At 40.0% G+C, this 19,939-nt stretch overlaps 1 protein-coding gene across 5 annotated transcripts in view; it reads left to right on the top strand.

The window, feature by feature from the left end:
- Positions 1–19,939, top strand: part of VGLL4 (vestigial like family member 4) — a 91,391-nt gene that overhangs the window by 59,637 nt on the left and 11,815 nt on the right. For all 5 annotated transcript variants that reach the window (XM_042807018.1, XM_032995824.2, XM_032995826.2 and 2 more), the window contains one exon: positions 5,141–5,330. In XM_042807018.1, the coding sequence (XP_042662952.1) occupies positions 5,141–5,330 (190 nt within the window). The remainder of the gene's footprint in view (positions 1–5,140; positions 5,331–19,939) is intronic.

The following is a 19,939-nucleotide window of genomic DNA, read 5'->3' as shown; positions in this document are numbered from 1 at the left end:
CAGCATTTGGCAGACTACTTCCCAAAATTAAATCTTATTTAAGCTTAGCTTATATCTTTTATAGAAACTGCAATCCAGAAATAAAGTAGTGGTACAAAATGATGTTTTAACATAAGGGATTTTTTGTTTCTTTGGGTGGGGGTTATAGAAATATTCAGCAATTATATAAATAATTTGTGACTGCTTCTTGGGATTTTTTTTTTTTCTTGTCACGAACCAAATATTTACTACTGAGGAGTCTGAATGGATTAATTCATTTTCTTTGGTCAAGTGAGTGAAGTAAATCTGCCTTAAATTACATACTTTTGAGATTGTCTGTAGTCTAACTATTTCACACAGATTTAATTTCTGGGGAATTTCCCAAATTCAAGGATACCAATCCTCCTGCAATGTATAGTATGCTGTGAAGTGATACCCAAACTAGGCAGCTGACAACATCTGTGGATTAATTCTGTGGTACTGTATTGTGAGTCTTTTGTTTTGATAACTCATTTTGATGGCTTGTTGAATTGAGTAATTTGCAGTGACTTCCCTGCTTGGTATTTGATATCTCAAATCATGTGATTTTTGTCCATGAATTGGAATTTTTATGCCATTTATCCCAGTTTATGTTGGCACAGACTGACTTCTGTGTTTGAGATGGCAGAAGAAAACATGCAATAGTTTGTAAATTCGTTCCAATCTATTTGCAATTTAATCACATGATTGTTAGAATATAGGAGTAGAAAATAAAACTAATTTCATTTTATAGTATCCTTTTCACATATGTAGATTTTGTGAATGTCTTGGCTTTTCAGCAGATATGTTACATATGTCATGAGGGCTAAATTTTGATCTTGGATCAGTAGAGAAAACTGCCTTTGGTGATCTTCACGTACTGTTGATTCCTGGGAATGTCTGGCCCTAAGAACATGAGGCAACTCCTTTTACTAATGAGAGTTTGTCTGCATGGAGGTATTGGAAAAGGTAATTAAAGGTGTAATGCATGTTAATTAAAGTCTGTTAAACTCTTGTGCCTGTGACTTTATTAATTAATAGAATGGTCTGAGGTCATGGTAATTCAATCCATAGACTTCAGGGGGTAAGGACCCTGTTAACAACTGAAGATTTATTTTTTTCAAAGTTAAAAAATGTGTTGTGAATTTACTCTTGTGGACAAATCCATCCATCAGATGCAAAACGGAAAAGTAAAATGGACAAGGGCAGTGCTGAAATTTTCTTTCAAGGAGTTTTATTTCAATCTGTTTTACGGTCTGTATCATGTCAGTCTTCATCTGGAAAGACAAAGCCTTTAATTTCTGGATTGTAATTAATGCTCAGATTTTACGCATTAATAGTAGCCAGCAGGAGAGAGGAAATTGGGAGGGGGAATAGGATATGGTAGCCATGTCTTAGTGCAGCCCATACTGAGTTGCTAGGTCAGAGAGGAAGGAAGCAAGTTGCCAAAATAGTGTTGGTTTTGTTTTGTTTTGTTTTTTTCCCAGTCTTTGGTAACTCCTGGAGTTCTCAGACATATTTTAAGACTTCTCTGGTGTCCTGCTATCAAATCCACACTTGTAAAAACATGACTTTTGCTGTTGTGCTGTTTGTATTGCATGGATGTTTCAGTAAGGGCGCAGAACTGCAAGAGAAAGGCAAACAGTGTTGAAGATCCACTGTTTACAGAGAACTGTCCTGGTGGTGTGTACGTCTGAAAAGAGCCATGCTGGTTTTACAAACATTTAGTTTGCATGTGTTAATTTGAATCACTTTCAGTTTAGGGTCCTAAGTGGTTAAAATAAAGAACATTCTTGCTGACTGCATGGACTTCTGTCAACTGAGTGCACTACTGCAGTACTGCTGTATAGGCAGACACTACGTCACGTTGTTATCTCTGTTTAGCTTGTCTGTGCTTTATCATGTTGCCTAACAGTTTTAATAAAAAAAAAAAAAAAAAAAAAAAGGAGACTAGTATGAGTAGTTTTAAGTAGAACTATCTGAAAGCAGCAGATCTGGAGTGCCTTACACCAGCTGCTTACTGAAACAAAGAGAAGTATTATGAGAGGCACAATAAATGTGTTTGCTATCTCTGCTTTCAGTTACAGTGCAGACACAAGCCATCACAGTAATGAATTTTGAAGACTGGAGTTTGGGCTTGGAGAATTTTATAAAACACAGTTGTTTTATCAGAGTCTTGTCTTGCCAGCTGTATGATGTGAGTCTGGTTACCATGGAGTGTGGTCAGCTGGGGGAGACAAATCTAGTCAGTAAACCAGCATTTTGTATGGTAGACTCTGCTGTGGTTTCTCCCTCTCTGGTTTAAATTCAAGTTCGGTAGGGAGGAAAGTAGTGGGGAAAGAAATCGCCTTTTTATTTAAATAAAAATGAGTATGCACTTTATCCCCATAAACAACGCAGATATATTTTTCCTCTTGAACTTACTGTGTTATCTGGACTCTTTTGTTTGGTAGTGTTCTGTGCTTGCCTTGTGTCTGCAGGGTGGGCTCTGCGAGATGCTGAGCACCCTCCACGTGTGTCTCCTTGTGAGGAGGTGCTCGGTGCCATCCAGCCTGCCCTGGAAGAGCTCTTGCCGCTCCTGCCGGCTCACCCCTCTGCCGCCTGCTTCAGGTTTTGTTCATTTGATTAATTTGGGCCTAATGGCCCTCTGGTGCTGCAGATACACTGGGCAGTTCTGGTATGGTTATCTGAAGGCCTTGGTGCCCCCTGCATAATTACCCCCTGCATAGTTACTTTATGATTAGGAAAATGCGTTAGCAAATTTGACAGGCTTTAATTAGAAGCCATTCCTTTCTTTATTAAATGTCTTTAAAATGGTTTTCTTAACTTCCAACATACAACAGCAATAGCATCTTTACCAGATTTTTTTTACTCAATCTAGATGTTAATATATAAATGCTGTTGTTACCATACAACGTATAAGCTGAATTTTTATATATATATATATTTTTTTTTTTTTTTTTTAAATAGCATTAAGTTAATTGTATAGTATCAGGCTCCTACCTGCTGTTTGGGAAAAAGGAAGAGTTTCTAACTTAGTGAATTGGACAACGTATAGAGATTTTTGTCTTTTATAAACACCAGAGTTAGCTTTACGTGGATATTTAGATTGCCTGTGTTCCTGTCAGGAGTTGCTCAGGAGAAATCAGTAGGAGTTAGGTGCCTACATAGAATTTGTATTTCCTGTAATGAAATTTTGGTTTGAATCTTCAGAAGTGATCTGAGATACTGCAGAGGGAAGAATGATTGCATATGGGTGGGATGAAAGTATCATAAACTTTAGTTGATGAAAGTTTATGTTTTGACACCGGTATTAACTTATTTTTTTTCAAAGATAGATATGAGGGAGATTCCTCACTAAGAGAAACTGGTATGATGTGGTTTACTTTTAAAATCAAGTACGTTTAGAATATGAACACTATGTAGGTGGAGGTTTCTACTGGCAAAATATAAAGGCTGAAGAAAAAAAGCAGAAATCTTACTGATACGAATTTTATTTCATATGAGAGGTTTTTTTGTTAAAAGCTTCTCTTGTGACATTAGAGTGGTTGTGGGGGGCTTCCCAATTAACGCTTCGGTTGTTTCGAACAGGAAAGGGTCTGGATGTCTGTCTTAGAGCATTTTCAGTAGAGCACAGTTTTTACTATTTAGAGCTGAGATGGAAAGTTCCTATTTAGGTTTGGTGCCAGAGTCTTTAATAGAAATCATGACTTGCGGTGTATTATAGGTCAGTGTATATTTGCTAGTTTATATTATGCTGACTAAATTGGCAAAATGCTTATTTTTACTGGTAAATATTCAGGAGGTTCTCTCCTCACTCGTTCTTTTTCCAACGAAATAGTATTTATCGTGTGTGGAATTAAGGCAGCGTTTTATAAATCATCTGCCTCGGTGATGATGTGAAAATGTGTGGCGGCATACAAAGATTTCCATTGTCAGGTACCTCAGGGCTGTAGATGGAGTTAACTTTATCCTAATTTTAGTTCTGGAAATTATGGCCATGTAGAAAACAAAATGCTTTTGGCAGTGTAGGAAAAATACAAACTCCAGCAAAAATGGCTATTTCAGGGATATTACCAGAATAGGTAACCCTGGTTAATTTAGCTTCTCTCCAAGCACCTTATGAAGCCCCCAAAGCATTTTTTTACCATCTCTCAGTCCCTATGGGGTCTGGGTATGACCTGTGGCTCTAAGGATGTGAGTTCCAGTAAAGTCTGTAACTGCTGGTGAAACCAAGCACTGTGCTTTAGGCTATACATTTAGTGAGACATTTAATTGAAATGGGAGAAGTACTGTGGTCACACTTTAATGCGTGCTTAGTAACAATATGTGAATGTGTTTATGCGCAAGCTAATTGTATCATTTCTGGAATTATTTATACACAGCTCCCACATGCTGTGAATGGCATTTTCTGATAAGTGTTGTATTCTATAAAATTTATAACCTACTCACTACCACCAGTCTGCCTAGTTGAAAATTAGCATTCTTAAAATTGAAATTTTGTGATTCTTGTGCTGGAAGAATTGTTTGTTGTTCCAAACATAGTTTAAAAGTATAGACAAGGACATTTAAGGACAAACTTAAAACTTGCATCAGCATGTTCCAATTTTTTCCTTAATTTTTACCTTGCATAGTTATATATGAGGCAAGCTTGTTTTGGACAGCATTTTATAAAAGGAATCGTTTGAGAATTTGAACGTTTTAGATCTTGAATATTTGACATAAATGTGAACTGTAGCCCTGGAATTTATAACCACAACCATAAGAAAAGGAACAAAGCGTATTTCATTGCAAATAGTCATGCTTTGCGGAATGAGGTAATGAAAGTGCAGAGTTGGAATGGCAGCTTGTAAGGAGGAATGCTTCTGAATAAAAGTGCTGTTGGAAAGTTGTGTTAGCTCAACCTTTCAGATCATCTAGGGTGAGCTGACCCCTCTCACATTGCCTTTTTTCAACTGCTTATTCCAGTATGAAGCACTGAAGTATGGTTTATGATGCCTTATTTATCTTGCAGCCATGTTAAATGTGCGTATGCGGACCTGACATCTTGTTGGGAGTCTTCTGCAAGGATGTTTTCAAAGAGCATGCTGCTTTACCCCTCTCTTCCCTGTTGTGTTCATTCTCCCTTGTCTTCTTCCTGTAGGTGAAGCAGCTCTAAGAGGTGAGCCCAGAATGCAGTCTCTGCCAGTATCCTCCGCTCTCACCAACCATCGAACAGGCCCTCCTCCTATCAGTCCCAGCAAGAGAAAGCTCAGCATGGACCAGGGGGATGACGAGCTAGACTGTGAAAATGACCACGTTTCTAAAATGAGTCGAATGTTCAATCCGCATCTGTAAGTGTTGTGCTTTTATTACCTCTGGTTCATTGAATTTAGTGCTTGCTATCCTCTTCATTTTTGTGTGTGCTAAAATCATGCCGTGCCAAAAACTTTGTGCTAGGTTTTCCCATTGTTCCAGTTTGTATGGAAGATCTGCACAAAGGCTGGTGTGATTAGATGGGTCTTCTTGTTTTCTTTGGTTTTCCTACAGCATGAAGTAACAGGAATTAGCTCAACTGAACTATTTATAGTAAAACATACGTATTCACCTTGCAATTTCTAAAGTATTGTTCATTTGTTCTTTGTAATCTGCTCCTTCTGCTTCCCCTGATTCTGAGCCTCCGTAGTCTCTGCTGGTGGGGGTGGGGAAGCAGAAGGAGGGGAAACAGAAGTGCTTCACATTTTTTTGAGGCCAGGAGATTGTGAGCCAGCTGCTCTGTAGTCTGCCTTGACAACTGGGCAGGCTGCAGTTGTTGCTAAACATTACTTAAAGGATTGCACCGCAGCCCTGACAGTCAGATGTGGAATTTTTCATACAGGTAAGGCGCTGAGGAGTTCGGTGCGTGTGCTGGGCAATCGCCAGATGCCATTCTTGCTGCCTTCCGTCGGGGAAGGCAGGCCTGGCTGGCGTGAGTTGTACGGGCTGGGAGGCTGCCTGCCCTGCCCCGCTGGAGGAGGTGTTGGGAGCGGTTCAGCCGGCCAGGGCCGCCCCATCACCCTGCGCCTTTCTTTCCCTGCTGCCTCAGCTCCTGCAGCCTCTGCGTTCCTCGCATTCCACGCTGCTGCGGACTGTTGTGTTCAGTCATAAGATTCGGACAGAGGTATTTATCCTCAAATAAATCACTGTAGTGTTAGTCAGAGGCTGGGCCTGCAGTCTGCAGTCTTGGAATTTGTTACAAATCAGGAATCCAGCACTGAAGTAATGCAAAACAATAAAAGCTCACAAGCAGAGAGGGACTTCTCATTTACAACATACCTTGTTCTTTCTCCTAAAAACTTAACTATTTATAGCCTTTCCGTGGAGCTGAGAATGCTGGTATGGGAAAGAACCGTAGGCTGCATTTCTGTGGCACACATACATGACACAGCTGAAGAAATTTATGGCATTTTTGAATTATTATGTAACTTTGTGGCAAAAAGTGTGATTTTTTTTTTTTAAAAAAAAAAAAACTCATTTGCTAGTGATGAAATAAAACACAGCTGGCAGTTACGTACATTATAACACTTTATACAGCGCAGGCTGTAAAAATAATGAAGTCTGATCCAACAGACTCGTGTGCAACCAAGATTCAAAACTAAAAGATAGAGGCAGTTATTTCACAAGATCCCTTAGATATATTTTAAAGCTATGTGATCTCTTCCAGTATGGTACATTTTTACTCATCCAGTATGGTATGTTTTTACTATCAATAGATTCTTTCTGTGATTTTGTACATCAAATGTGCATCTTTCCTTCTTATAATAAAAAGCAGTGGTTTTCTGCCTAGTGTTCATGTGATGGTATGTAATCCATTCCAATTAAACCATCTACTGCCAATGAATGACAATCTAAAATAGCATACACAAGGCCATCTTTTTTCTTATTTATTGTGTAAATTTGATCTGGCCATATGAAAATATGTTTCCAACTGAATATTATAAAACCTCAAACTTTAGTGATATATCTGAAATAGGCAGATATCTGTGTATTTCAGATACATTAGAAAAGTTCACAGACATTCTCTGTATTTTACTCCCATTTCCCTGCCATCACCACCAGTGAAGTTATTTATTTGAATGTTTTTCATATTCCGCCCCCCCTTTTTTTTTGTTGTTTTTTTGTTGTTTTTTTTTTTTTTTTTTTTTTGATTATGATGTTCTGGTGTAACAATAGAAATGGATTACTCAAACTTTGTGGAACTGTTCTAAAAAATTTGTTTTGGAGATGAGAAGTGTGTTGTAGAAGGTTGAGTCGTTCTCACTAAAGAAAAGACAGTAGATTGGGGGAAAGAAATATTTTCTGGAACACAATAATGGCAGTCATATTGTAGTGACATGGGGGTTCTGGAAGTGTAAGTTTGACAACATTCAGTTTAGAAAACAAAATCCATAAGAGATGTGGAGTGTGACTAGATGGCAGGGTACCTTTGGTGATAGCAAAGGCATTTTTCTGATTTGGACTATAAAGATGAAATTTAGAGTCTGTCTTTTGAACTTTCCAGGACGAAGTCCCCTGAAAGCATAGGATGAAAGAGTTGGTGATACCAGGAACTGGGTATGGCTGCCCCAGTCAACATTAGGGCTACAGACCACCCGTCTTTGCTGCACAGCAGTGTTTAAATCCATACCCCTGGCTGAATGTCTTCACTTGCTCTAAACGTCCAGATGGGCAGATCTTTTTCATTTGGAAGTCAGTGCTTGGAAGAACAGAAGTCCTTATAACCATGCACAGCTCTTGTTCAGACATTTGGGTCTTTGTGATTGCGTTGGTAGAACTGTGAAGCAGTTGTATATTCATCCTCTTTAACACCAGTGTATTGTGGTTGGGAACGTAATTAAATAGGACAAGAATTGTGTGCTGTGGCTCATTATAAATGGTAGAACCTTTTGTTAGCAGTTGGATGTTAACCCTTAGGTACCAGCACCCCGGCATCTCAGTCGCTGGGCTTCAACAGGAATGAATCCACTTAACTGCTTTGGATATTTTATTAGAAATCCAGTGATGCCTGCCTTTTGTTTGGAAATGGAATGCTTTGAGGTACTCCCTGCTCAGATGTAACTCCCTGTTGTATCTTCTTCGATTAGGTTCTTTGAGTTGTGCTTGGGTATGTTTACTTTTGTGTTGGAAAAACACAAGTATTGGCGAACAGTCTCTGGAGTAGAGTGAATCAAATGCCCTGGCAATCCTACTGTGTTTCTAAAAGACGTAATGGAATTCCTGTGCAAAGAAAATTTATCAAAGGCTCTGTTTTTCAGAGAAGATAATTCTCAGCTTTAGGGTAATAAAATATGCTTGAGACCTTGTGGATTAATTTTTAAAAATCAGTATGTGAAACTGCCTACCTGATGGCAGTGTACTGGACTGTATGCAGCCTCTGTATTTTTGTGGTCACAGAGATTACACCCATAAGGTCCTCAGTTGGGCAAAACTAATACTTCCACCCCAAATTAAAACCTAGGCACTGTAATATGAAATTCCTTTATTTGCATTTCAGACTTTCTTGTATATCCCTCATGTTTTACTTAAAATGCATTTGCTAAAGTATGATCTGGCTGAAGTAAAATGTGCTTTATTTTCTGGTGCTTTGTGAAGGAGAAGCAAGCTTATTTTAAGCCTCAAGTTGAAACATGCCATTGTGTTTGTATGACTTCACAAAAATCACCTTGATTTACAGAAGAGTAATTAGGAACTTGATTTATATAAGAACTACAAGCTCTTTATGTATGGGTAGAGTGGCTGGAGAGCTCTACCAGTCTTTCTTAACAAATGAAGCTGCTTTGTTATATTTCCAAGGTGTATTTAGCATTTCCTGGCAAGTCCTGTGTAAAATTAACTCTGTCCAGGCATTGAGATGGAAGGGGACCGTGAATGAAGTGTGTTGTACCTTTAAGTGAAGGTCTCAGGCCTGACCTGTGTTATGTGGGTTTCTTGTTTGTCAGGCTGGAGGCATTTTCTCATTTTCACAGTTCAGCTGAAAACAAAGGCCTCCTTATCCTTGCAGGGAGCTCTTAAGAGCTGACATCAGCCTTTTCCCAGCGGGCATCAGCTCTGCCGTAAGAGTCCTTGCGGGGAACCCGAGCCCCGCAGCACTTTCTTCTCATGGCATTTTGTTTGCCAAGTAGCAGAGAAAACGAGGAAATGAGTGAAAGAGCACATTTTTTTTTTTTTTTTTAAGAAATGACACCAGGCTGGTTTTGCCTCTCTGATTTTTAGTAGGATCTTGCACATATGTAACTCTTAACTGCTTTGGGGCAAGGGACAGTTATGGCTAATACTTTATACTTGTGGTGTAGCAATTTTAAAAATAGCTTTTATGCTAGCAAATTGTGGGATCAAGTCACTGTAGTTAAGGTTAAAGTGAATTGATGTCACTGACCTCTTCAAAAGGATTCAGATTTGGTGTTACTGGTAAAATTATACGTGAAACTGGCTGTTTGAATTTGTATTGGAAGGGACTATTATTTTTGTTCGCTTGTCGAGTGCATCAGGCTGAAAGTTAGCATTTTTGGTTTGGGACAAGCAGGCTTGTGAATGGAATATTTTCCCTTCAGTCTCTTTGTCACAATTCGCATTTGCTTTGGTGGCATTTGGATCACAATGGCAATTAATTTCCATATGAAAATAATCTTACAGCAAAAGTTTGCAGCTATTAAGTAGTTGTCTGAGGAATAATCGTCTCTTGATTTATGTGGTACATAATTTGGCTTTTTTCTTGTAATAAAAGAAAGAACGACACATGAATAAGGTAGTTTAATCTGTATTGCATAAGATGATGTTTAGTTTTGGACATAGCCATAGAGACCCAGGTACTTCCATTTCAAATTCTAGGTTGTGTCTTCACATGACTATAGTGAAAAATCATGGCAAATCTGATCCATAAAGCCAGGGAAGATTCCTGGAGTTTGGAAGCTAACGTATATCGTAAGTTTTTTTACCATGAATATCCAATGGAGTTTACTCACTTCAGTGACACTGTAATAGAAATTATCCTGGCATCCTTTTTTAAAAAAATATGTCTGAAACTGTCCTGAAAGTTACCTGGATCTGAAGACTATAGAATAATTCAAGTTAGCAGAGGCTTTAGGAGGCCATTTCGTTCAACCTTCTGCTCAAAGCAGGATCAGCTGAGTCCTTTTCAAGCTTGTAGTAGCTCAAAGCAAGGAATTTTGAGTAAGATCTGAAATACTCAATAAACGATGATCCTTCTTAGAGGAGGACTCCGTCACCTTCCTCCTTTTACCATTCCCTGACCCTGTCTGAGAATGCAGGGTGGAAATGTTTTGCAGAAAATCAGGTCCCCGTTGTGGTGGAGGCTGGCTCCAGCTCCAAGCAGGGCTTGAAAAGATTTAGCGCTGGGTTGCAGGGGTAGCGTGGGAGTTTTCAGAAAAGTTCTTTGCTGCTAACTGCCACTTTTTTGGTTCCAAACTTCATGTGGTATTAAGAAATATGTTTACACTGTCATTTTATTGTGACAGATTGGAATTGAAAAAAAAAAAACCCAACACACACAACTCGGAACACCCAAAATGCGTCTCATTTGCTTGCAGGCATCTCCACTCAGCTCTCTTGGCACGAATATGCCTTTGAAGTATTTCAGGATTAACCTGGTGTTTTCAAAGCAGCCCCATTGAAGCTGAAATCCTCTGTGTTGCCAGTGGAACTGTTACAGTGTGGCCCTTGTTGATTACAGTGGACAAAAGATTACAGGGAAGGTTTCAAACTGCCTTTCCTAATTTTTTTTTTTTTTTGTTTTCTTGTATGCCTTGCTTGAATGGTGGACCAAATCGACTAGGTATATTTTATTATTTATTAATGGAGATCACACACTACACAAAGTGATTTGAAATAGTTTTCAACAAATATACACTAAGTTGAACCTTCCAGAGACAGACTTGGAAGAGCTAATATATCTGAGTTAATATTTAACACTGAGTTTTGCAGAAGTTCTTACCCAAGGAGGAATTGCAGAAGGTACTCAAGTCCCTTTCAGTTCAGGAGGGTGTAGCCAAGCAAATGTGAAATGCTTATTATGAACAGTTTCAGGGCTAAAAATTGATAGCTTATCAGTCCTTCACAAAAAGACCTGATCTATCAAAATTTGGGTAGATGTTTAAGTACTTGAAAAATCAGGCAACGTTAGCTCAGGTGTCGCCACTTGCAATCAGAAGGGTTTTGTTAGCTAGCTCCAGAATTCTGCTTTGATAGAATGTTTTGCACTTTTGTTTTCCTTCTTTTGTAAAGGAGCATACAACTTCCATGCTACGCTGAGTCTTCAGGCTGCCTGGCACGGTCCTTCGTGGTGGCTTCTCACCCACCGGGCTGCTCTTCGCTGTCGTTAAAGGGAGATTTTGCATGGTCTAAATGATCATCTAGCGACTTGGGGGTGAAATTGAACACCAATCCAAGAGTCTGATAGCTAAGCAAGAGGCAAGAAAAGAGCCAGTAACATTTACAAACATATTCTAGATGTGTAGCCTAACCATATGGAAACAAAGGTTTAATCGCACTTCTCTTTATTTAACCATTTTCCCAGATGTTTCCTGCAGTTTGACAGATGTACCATTTACTAGAAAGTTGCGCTCTTGAGAATTAGAATGTTATGGACACGGTTGCTATAGACAATGACTCTGTAAGGGTAAGATTTGGAATAAAATGTTACATTAATTTCTAGTTGAATAAGTAAATTTTTTTCCCCAGACTGAAAGTGCTGGACTGGACAGGCTCCTTTCATTTTCTCTCATGCTGTAATGCGCTACAAAAACATGTGAGCTGGCTTTAACTCATTCCTGCAAAATTGCTGAGTGCTGACTCTGAAGAAATGGCATTATTTCTTAGTGTGGGCAGGTGAGAAGTATTCCTCTGGTGATTCCTAGCCGTCCGTGGCCATCTTGGCATTTCAAATAAGCGCCCTAGCCGGTAGCCAGGAGAGGTAGTTCTCCTCTGCCCCCAGGCTTTGGTGCCCGGTCTGAGGGGAGGCGGGTGTGCAGGCCCTGCTCGCGGTCCCGCCGGTGGTGGCCAGGCGGGGCTCGGGGGCGGCTGAGCCGTGTGGTACCTCGCCACCTTCCGGCAGCCCGGCCCGGCTTCCCGCCGAGCCGCCTCTGCCCGCCGGCCGCGCCGAGCCGGCCCCGGGGCAGCCGGGCCGCGCCGCGCCGGGGACTCTTAACGTGACGAGGCGGCCGGGGCCGCGCTGTGGGCCGCAGCCGCTCGCCCAGGCGGTGGGGCCCCGGGCGGGGCGGGGGAGCGCGGCCGCCTTCCTGCGCCCCGGCCGTGCTCCCCCCGGCCGAGGGCCGGGCCCTGCGCCGCGCCCCGGGACCGCGGCGAAGCGCTGGGTATGGTTTTCGTTGAGGATTCATCCCGCAAGAAAATGACAAGGGAAATAAAAGGACTTTGCCGCCAATTGAAGTCTGAAGGTTTTGACCTCAGTTATTTGACCACTTCCCCCAGTGGAAAACGCTGCTGGAATCCGCTGCACTTTCTAGTTGCCGTGATGTTGACTAAATTAGGTACCCGTGCCCATATCGCTTGATTGAAATCGAGTCGTCCTTTAAATTTCTTACATAACTCTGCTAACACTGTAAACAAGCTCTGCAGCTCTCCAAGATTTCTCATTCACAATGTAAATATTGTTCCTAAAATACAGTGGAATGTGAACATAGAAAGCAGAGTCTGTGTGTCGGCTTATTGTACCTGCAGGCTTGTATATGCACGGGAACTGGATTTCACTCCTTTCATTGCACTGACTCCAGTGCAGAATACCTGCTCAGAAAGAAAAAGAGGGCTGGGATGAGCTTGGTAAGCCATGAGAAAAACTTTCCAAAACATCTGGGGGGAAGTCTCAGCACACTCTAATTACTGCTTCGTGTAGTCTTTAATGTGGCACAGATGTGCAGTGACTGTAAATAATGGAGGAGTCGCACATTACAGTCAAGTTAAGGTCGATTTACATGTTCCTGTCAAAGTCCTGTCTTTAAAGTAGTCTCTCAGAGTTGTTTGAGCTGTATGAACATGGCTGACTTCTTGCCATCTGAGTGATAAGGAATGACGGTGCTTTGTGAATCTCTTTGTCACATTTTTATTCAGTAACTTTTAGTATTCATAAATCAGTACTTTAAAAAGGGGGGGAAGTAAAAACCCCAAACATTTTTGCTTGTGATTTGCTGTTCCAACTAAAGTCTCCCTTAAACCAGAAGTTGCTGTGGGGGGATACTGTTGATTGTAGGATTTGATGGTTAACTCGGGTACCTTAACTGCAGGAGTACCCTTGCAAACACTTCACTGCTACTGCTGTGGTCGGTTCGGTTATCAGCTTTTCAAAGGAATTATTTTACTATATTGGTATGAATAGTTGTGCAAAATATAATGAAGCTGTTATTGTATTTATAGTGCTTCTAGAGGTTTTGGTAATTCAGATTTTATTAGCAATTACAAACAGTTGCAATAAAGTTTTAATGAAATGTTTATTCCTTTTATAAAACAGCCTGTGAAAAAATCTAATTTCTTAAAACCAGTTATTTAAACACTGTTCTCAGTCTAAAGGTCTGAAGCCTGGGGTTGAGAATTTTTGAAGTTTCTGTCTGAAAGCAAATTAAGGTACTTTCTCAGCTTTTCCTGCTTCACATCTGCTAATGTTACACTGTGTATCTGATGGACAGAGACCGTAATTTGTAAGCTTTAATGATCCAGGCCCTTCTCCCTCTTTCTCATAAGAACTGTTGAATTTGGAAAAGAAGGCTCTATAATCCCATCACCTGACAATTTGACACAGTTAATTCCAGCACAGTGACCCTATTTTCAGAGTCTGGCTTGTGTTGTTAAACCTCTCACTGAATAAACTTGCTGTCCTCATGTTGTTGATACCTTTTACTTCCCACATCATCTATTTGAAGAAAATTATTAATCTGCTCATCTACTGTAGGATTCTACCTCATGTAGTGTTTTAGGTGACTGAACTAAATAAAATCCCATGAATTTTGGAGAATTAGGGGTTCGCAGATTGACTTAAGCTGGTACCCACTTTTACAAGAGTAGTTACATGACAGGCATTGAGTGATGACTGAAAGTATTTTTTCCAAATAAAAAAGTAGAAAATATTTTAAGGAACAACCCAGAAAATATTATAAGAAAATGTAACTGCCATTTTTTATTTCCTCTAACAGTTCTGCACAGTTTCACCACTGAGTTTCAACACTACCAAGTTCTCCCTGAGCCTGTAGAACAGGCTGATGTCCCCTGGCAACATTGAGCACACATGTATGTGGCTAATCTTGTTGCACTAGGACATGACACGCTGCTGCGTCTATTTTATGTGCAAGCTTTCTCCTGACGTTGGCCCATAGTTTTCTCTGTGTGATCATAAATAGTGTTTACAGTGTTTTCCAGTGACTCAGTATAAAAGGTTTGTTGCATGTGCCAAGTTTGACTTCAAAAGGATGTTAATACGGCTGAACTGTAAAAGCTGCACGTGACCCAGCACACCAATTGGTAGAACGTAAGAGGAAATGTCTGCCGGAGGTGTTTGGGTGGGCATTGCAGTTGGGTATGAATTAATCATTTTACAGCTGCCTCTGAATCTTTCCAGTAGCCCCTCTGACCTTCTCGCTGGTTTCATGGAAGCCTCTTTGCCCTTTCCTTATACTGTCAGCTTTCCTTCCTGCTTGTTAGAAGTTTTAGGGAAAGTTTGGAGTGTCCCTTTAACCTCATCTTTTATCATTTGCTTTTCTGGATGTTTTTCCCCTCCAGGCAATTAGGGAGTTGAAACAGTTCAGACTTCTGCATGGATACTTTTAGTTTCCATTCCAGTGGTGACTTGCCTTCCTAGATTGTGTTCTGTTCATCCCAATGTATGCAGTAGCCTGACTTGCTCTCCAGATGTGAACATTGGCGGGCTCTGCTCCGTTTCACCAGCTTCATTTGACTTGCTCAGAATAAGACTATTGTGCCTTCAAGCACCCAGATACTATGCTGACTTCTGTATAGTTTACTTTTCAGCTAGAAAGGAAACCTTAGTTCTGGGCCTTGACTGGCAACCACAGTATTGAGTTTCTGGTGTAGATTGGTATGTCTGAGTTTTGAAGTGTTACTGAAACTATCTTCCAAAAAAAGTGCTCCCTGTAACTATAGTAGCAGCATCTTCTAAAGACAGACAGCATCCTCTGCAGAGCCCTTTTCAGCGAAATGTTCACATCTTCTGTCTTTGGGCTTCACAGTTGGCAGAAATAATTCTTCACTTACTTGTTTTTCTAGTGTGTTGTGCAGGTTTTTCAAAGGCAACTGGAGCTACTGTCGTTCTTTGAAGAGAGAGTTATGGGGAGGTGGCTGAATCAGATAAGTCTTAAAGGTTTGGTTACTCCTCCTGTCTCCTTTCCAAGAGGCGTGCTGCTGCTCTGACAGGCTGTTGGTAGTTACAACAGGGAAGACAGTGACGCCTCGTTGCAGGTTAGAGGACCAGGAAGTTTCTTCAGTTTGGCTAATGCGAGTGACAGGAGGCTGAATATTTTTTGCCCTCGATCCTTGAAGACAAAGTCAGAGCAGATGGGGGTCATACTCAACTGTTGGTTTATATCTAGATAGAGTTAAACAAAACATTGAAGAGATTAAATGGGCTTATGTTTTACGCTCCAGAAATCATAGTGCATTTTAGGCAAATTTTTATAATTATTGCAATGTCCAGTTATATCCAGACACTTGTTGTGGTAATACTGGAATGCTAGAACGTTCTATTGTTCTAGCTCCGCTTTTTGAGCTGTGATTTTTTTTTTTTAATTAGTTTTCCTAATGAGATAATTCATATTTTTAATTAGCAGAATTATGAGATTATTTACCATTTCAGAATTCTTCCAGTTTTTTATTATATGTTAAAATTTTGTTGTTTACATCTGAGGTATGGCCTCACATAAAAGCTCTTCAAAAAATCATGGTACTTTAAAATGTGTGAATACAATCAGGTATACCACACAAAATGAGAACCTAAATGTGGGGCATCTGGAGTTGAGTGAGCAGGTGATAGAAGTGCAGAGTGGAGAAATTAGTGGGTAAGCAGAGGTTCTGGGATTGTTTTTTCTTTGTTTGTTTGTTTGTTTGTTGGTTTGTTTTTTTTTAAATTGAATTACAGGGTTTGATTTTTTTATAGTTAACTTGCAGTCTGTACCTATTGCAGTAAGGTAACTTTGTTATAATTTCTGGATTATGTATATATGCAGGTGTTACAGCAGTGATACAATTTTTCATTATATAAATCCCAGAGTTTTACTTAGAGATGGAATGAGCGATTGCCATTACAAAGCAGCCAGTGCTACCTTTTACAACAATCCCATGTTGGAGCAAAGATGGCCAAGCATTAAAAAAAAATTCCTGTGAGAAAAAAAATAAGTAGGATCTGAGATTGTGTTAATTGATTTTACTGTACATTAGATTTAGATTTCAGTTTTGTGGGTTTGGCTTTTGACTAAGGTCTTACATCATGTGGTTCTCTTGCATTCTTTCATACTTGTGAATATTAAGCCTCAGGAAGGGAAGCTCTTCAGTATCAGAATATTTTTGCTTGGTGCAGGCAGGCAGTAACGGGACACTCCTTTATGCGTTTCACAACTTACTTCTTTTACTGTGAAATCTGTTCTCCTGGTTGATTACATTTGCAAGTAACTATCTGGTCCAGGATTTTATCTCTGAAAATCTTGTGTTGGTGAGGATAAATATAGAAAGTCCGACCTATGTATGTTTATATGTGAAATTATCTTATTTCTTATTAGCGTGTTTTCAATGGTTTTATTTTGACTTCTCATCTGAAAGGCCTTTCCATTGGCTATAGCACCAAGCTGAAAAAAAATTTTCTAAGGAACTGCAGAATTTTCACTAGAGGGAAGTGGAGAGAGCAGGGAGAGAGAGGTACAGTTGGTGCATGTGGACTTCTGACTCTGAAAGAATTTACGTAAATATGATGCTTCATTCTCTAAACTGGGCCTGATGCTCAAATTGAAGAATTCAAAAGAACAAAAGCTCTTTTCTGGGAAGAGTTCAATTTAATTACTGGTGGCTGGAGAAGCTCTGAGGCAGTGCTTAAAATCCTGGGTGCCTTTGCTGAGTTGTTTCTAGCCTGAGGCAAAAAGTGAAGACTTAGCCACCTGCTTCTTTCCTTGTTAACCACACTGAATGCGGGAAGTAATGGAGGGTTTGCCAGCTCCAGACCTCGGTTAAAGAAGCACTTTGTAGCCAGCTGGCTAGCAAAGTGCTGCTCCGGAGGCTTCCAGAAGCCCTGCAGGAGGCTCGGCTGTAGTGCAGCTTCCAGGCAGGCGACCGTGGCAGGTCAGTCGTCGGTTTTACCTGTGCCTTGGGCTGAGCACGATCTGTGGTTTGCCCAGAAGGTTTCCTGCAGGGGGAACATACTGTGCAGCTACTGTTCAAATAACAGCAAAGGCAAAAATGGAGAGGGCATTCTTTATCTTTCTCAGGAAATCATAGCAGATGTCCAGGTTCTGTGGTGGAATTGATTCTTGCTAAAACAATAATCTCTTGCAAGTTTCCTAGTTGAAAGCTTTTTGGGATGGAGTACTAAGCCATAAAAGGAAAAGGCTACTCAAAGTAACAGGGAGGCAGAAAGCTAATAAAATGGGATGGAAAAGGGTTATGCATTTAGGTGGCAGCCATTCAATGCAGATGTGGTCTGAACAGTGTACTGGGCTGTTTGGAGTATTTCTTTGTGTTATGAATACTTCAGATAACTGGCTGACACTCAAAGAGCAAACTGCTAATATTTTCAGGTTTTGTTTAAGGTTTTTTAGTGAATTTGGATTGCTTAAAAATTTGGAATAAGGAACGCTTCGGATTTTTCCCTCTGGATAGATATCTCTGTGTTTTGAAATAACACCTTCAATTCTTGTTTTCCCACCTCACAGTTTGTATTGTGTTTTTAATTTTCACAGAATTAATGTATGCAAGTAGGTACTTTTGCAGGAAATGATCCTCATCTTGTGGAGAAGATAGTTTATATCAGTGGGTTATAAACCCTTAAGTGGTCTTCAACAAAAGCAGCTGTCCTCTTTCAGATTTAAGAGTTTATGAGTAAGTACAGTAAAAGATGTTAGAAAACAAATATTAAAAAGATGCTGAAAATATTAAAACTGCATATGGATTAAGTTACACAAATGAAAGTTTACTTCTAAGCAATATTATGCATTGTATAAAGAGAAACATCTTACGTGATAATTAAAAAGCACTGTAAGTGGATACTTGTTCTTTCTGCAAGTGAAACACACTCCTACAGTACAACCATCTCAAGTTAGAGCTCTGTTTCTGCCAAAGGGAGTGTGAAACGTCTGTGATTTCTTCACTTGGAGGTACAGTAATACTTTTGGCATCTGTTCCTGAAGGATCTGCAGGCTGGAAGTGAGTGCGAGCAAAACTGTCCCCTTCGGTGGGCCTCTTTTTTTTCCCTTTTCCTTAAGCAGCTGGCAGAGTTCGTCTGTTCCTGTAGGATGAGTGTGAATTACCGTCACTCTGTGCCAGCGAACAGAACAGCTGCATTTAAAAGTTGTACAACAACAAAAAAAAAATATTAAGAACAATGCATTTTAGCTACCTTTGAACTGGTTCCTGAAGAGGGCTGGAACATTGCTTTCAATTAAGAAACGTCGCTTAGAACCAAACTGAAGCAGACTTTCAGCTACAGTCAGGATGTGTGTGGTTTTGGTCTGACATCCATCTGAGCACATGATGCTTGGTAAGTGCTGGAGCCTTGGTTATGATTCACTGGGGAGAAACATGGAAAACAATGTCTGTTTTTCAAGTGTTGGAGAAATGAATTTAAGGTTGGACTCGTGTATAATTTTGCTAAAATAAACCTGCAAGTAGCTTGAGCACCTCAGTTAGAAGGGAAGTAAGGGTGAGGGGCCTGGCTGATGTGGTAGTGCCCCACTGCCTGCTGCTTGCTCGGGTTCTCACTGATATTAGTTGCTGGTTTTTAAGCCAGTGGACTTGCACTGACATCTTCACCACTGAAGATGGAGTCCAGAGTTACACGTGCTGATTTTTAAGACAGAGTGGAGTCAGGGGGATGGTAAAGTTGTTTGGACAGCTGGGTTTATCTGTAGTATATATTTTCAAGTTATTTTTCAAACATGGTCAGAAATCCTTCTTTGTAATTTTCTGCCCTGATGTTTGAACTAAGAGATGCGTCTCTGTACTTGTTCAGTGTGTGTGGAATTTTTTAAGCTAATTGACTTCAGTGAAACATAATTATCTTCAAACACATGCAATTTTGATTGCCCCTTCAGACAAAGCATACAATACTGTAACAAGAAAGACTTACTTTAATAATAATTTTTAAATTGTAACAAACGTTCAGTTTCTAATGGAAAATTATTTTTAAAGTTATATTTTCAACAAAGATTATTTAATAATGTGAAATTGAGGAATACTCTGTAAATAATTTTATGTACAGTTGTTTTACAAGTGGAGTCACATATCTGTAGGATTTGCTATTTATATTTAAATAGGAGGGACTCAAGTGCTGGTGTATTTTCACAAGGGCAGAGCTATCACGTTACCATTCTACACGGTGCTGTAAAATTTTCAGCTGGGCTCGGAAAAAAATAATATCTGATGTGGAAGTAGAAGTTTCAGGTATTTTTAATTTTTTGCCAAGACTGTATAGTTGAAGGTAGATGAATTGAGGAGAGGACTTCTGAGGAGTGGAGTATAAACTGTTCCCTCCCTGGAAGAGGAGTTGTTCTAATTTAGGAAGAGGGAATTACTTGCCCACAGAAAGGGCTAGGGTGTGGTCTGCTGAGATTACTGAGATAACTCAATAATTTTCCGTATTTTTAGGGAAGGGCTGTCTACTGTGCTGTGCGTCCTGGCTTCAGACTGATCCCACTACCCAGTTTCTTGGTCTCTTCTTCCAAAAATCTTTGCAGAAAAGTTTTGTTGT

This window comes from Tyto alba, unplaced genomic scaffold (genome assembly GCF_018691265.1).
Source record: "Tyto alba isolate M040663 unplaced genomic scaffold, T.alba_DEE_v4.0 Super-Scaffold_49, whole genome shotgun sequence".
Taxonomy (NCBI): Eukaryota; Metazoa; Chordata; class Aves; order Strigiformes; family Tytonidae; genus Tyto; species Tyto alba.
This window is presented reverse-complemented; position numbering and strand designations above follow the sequence as displayed.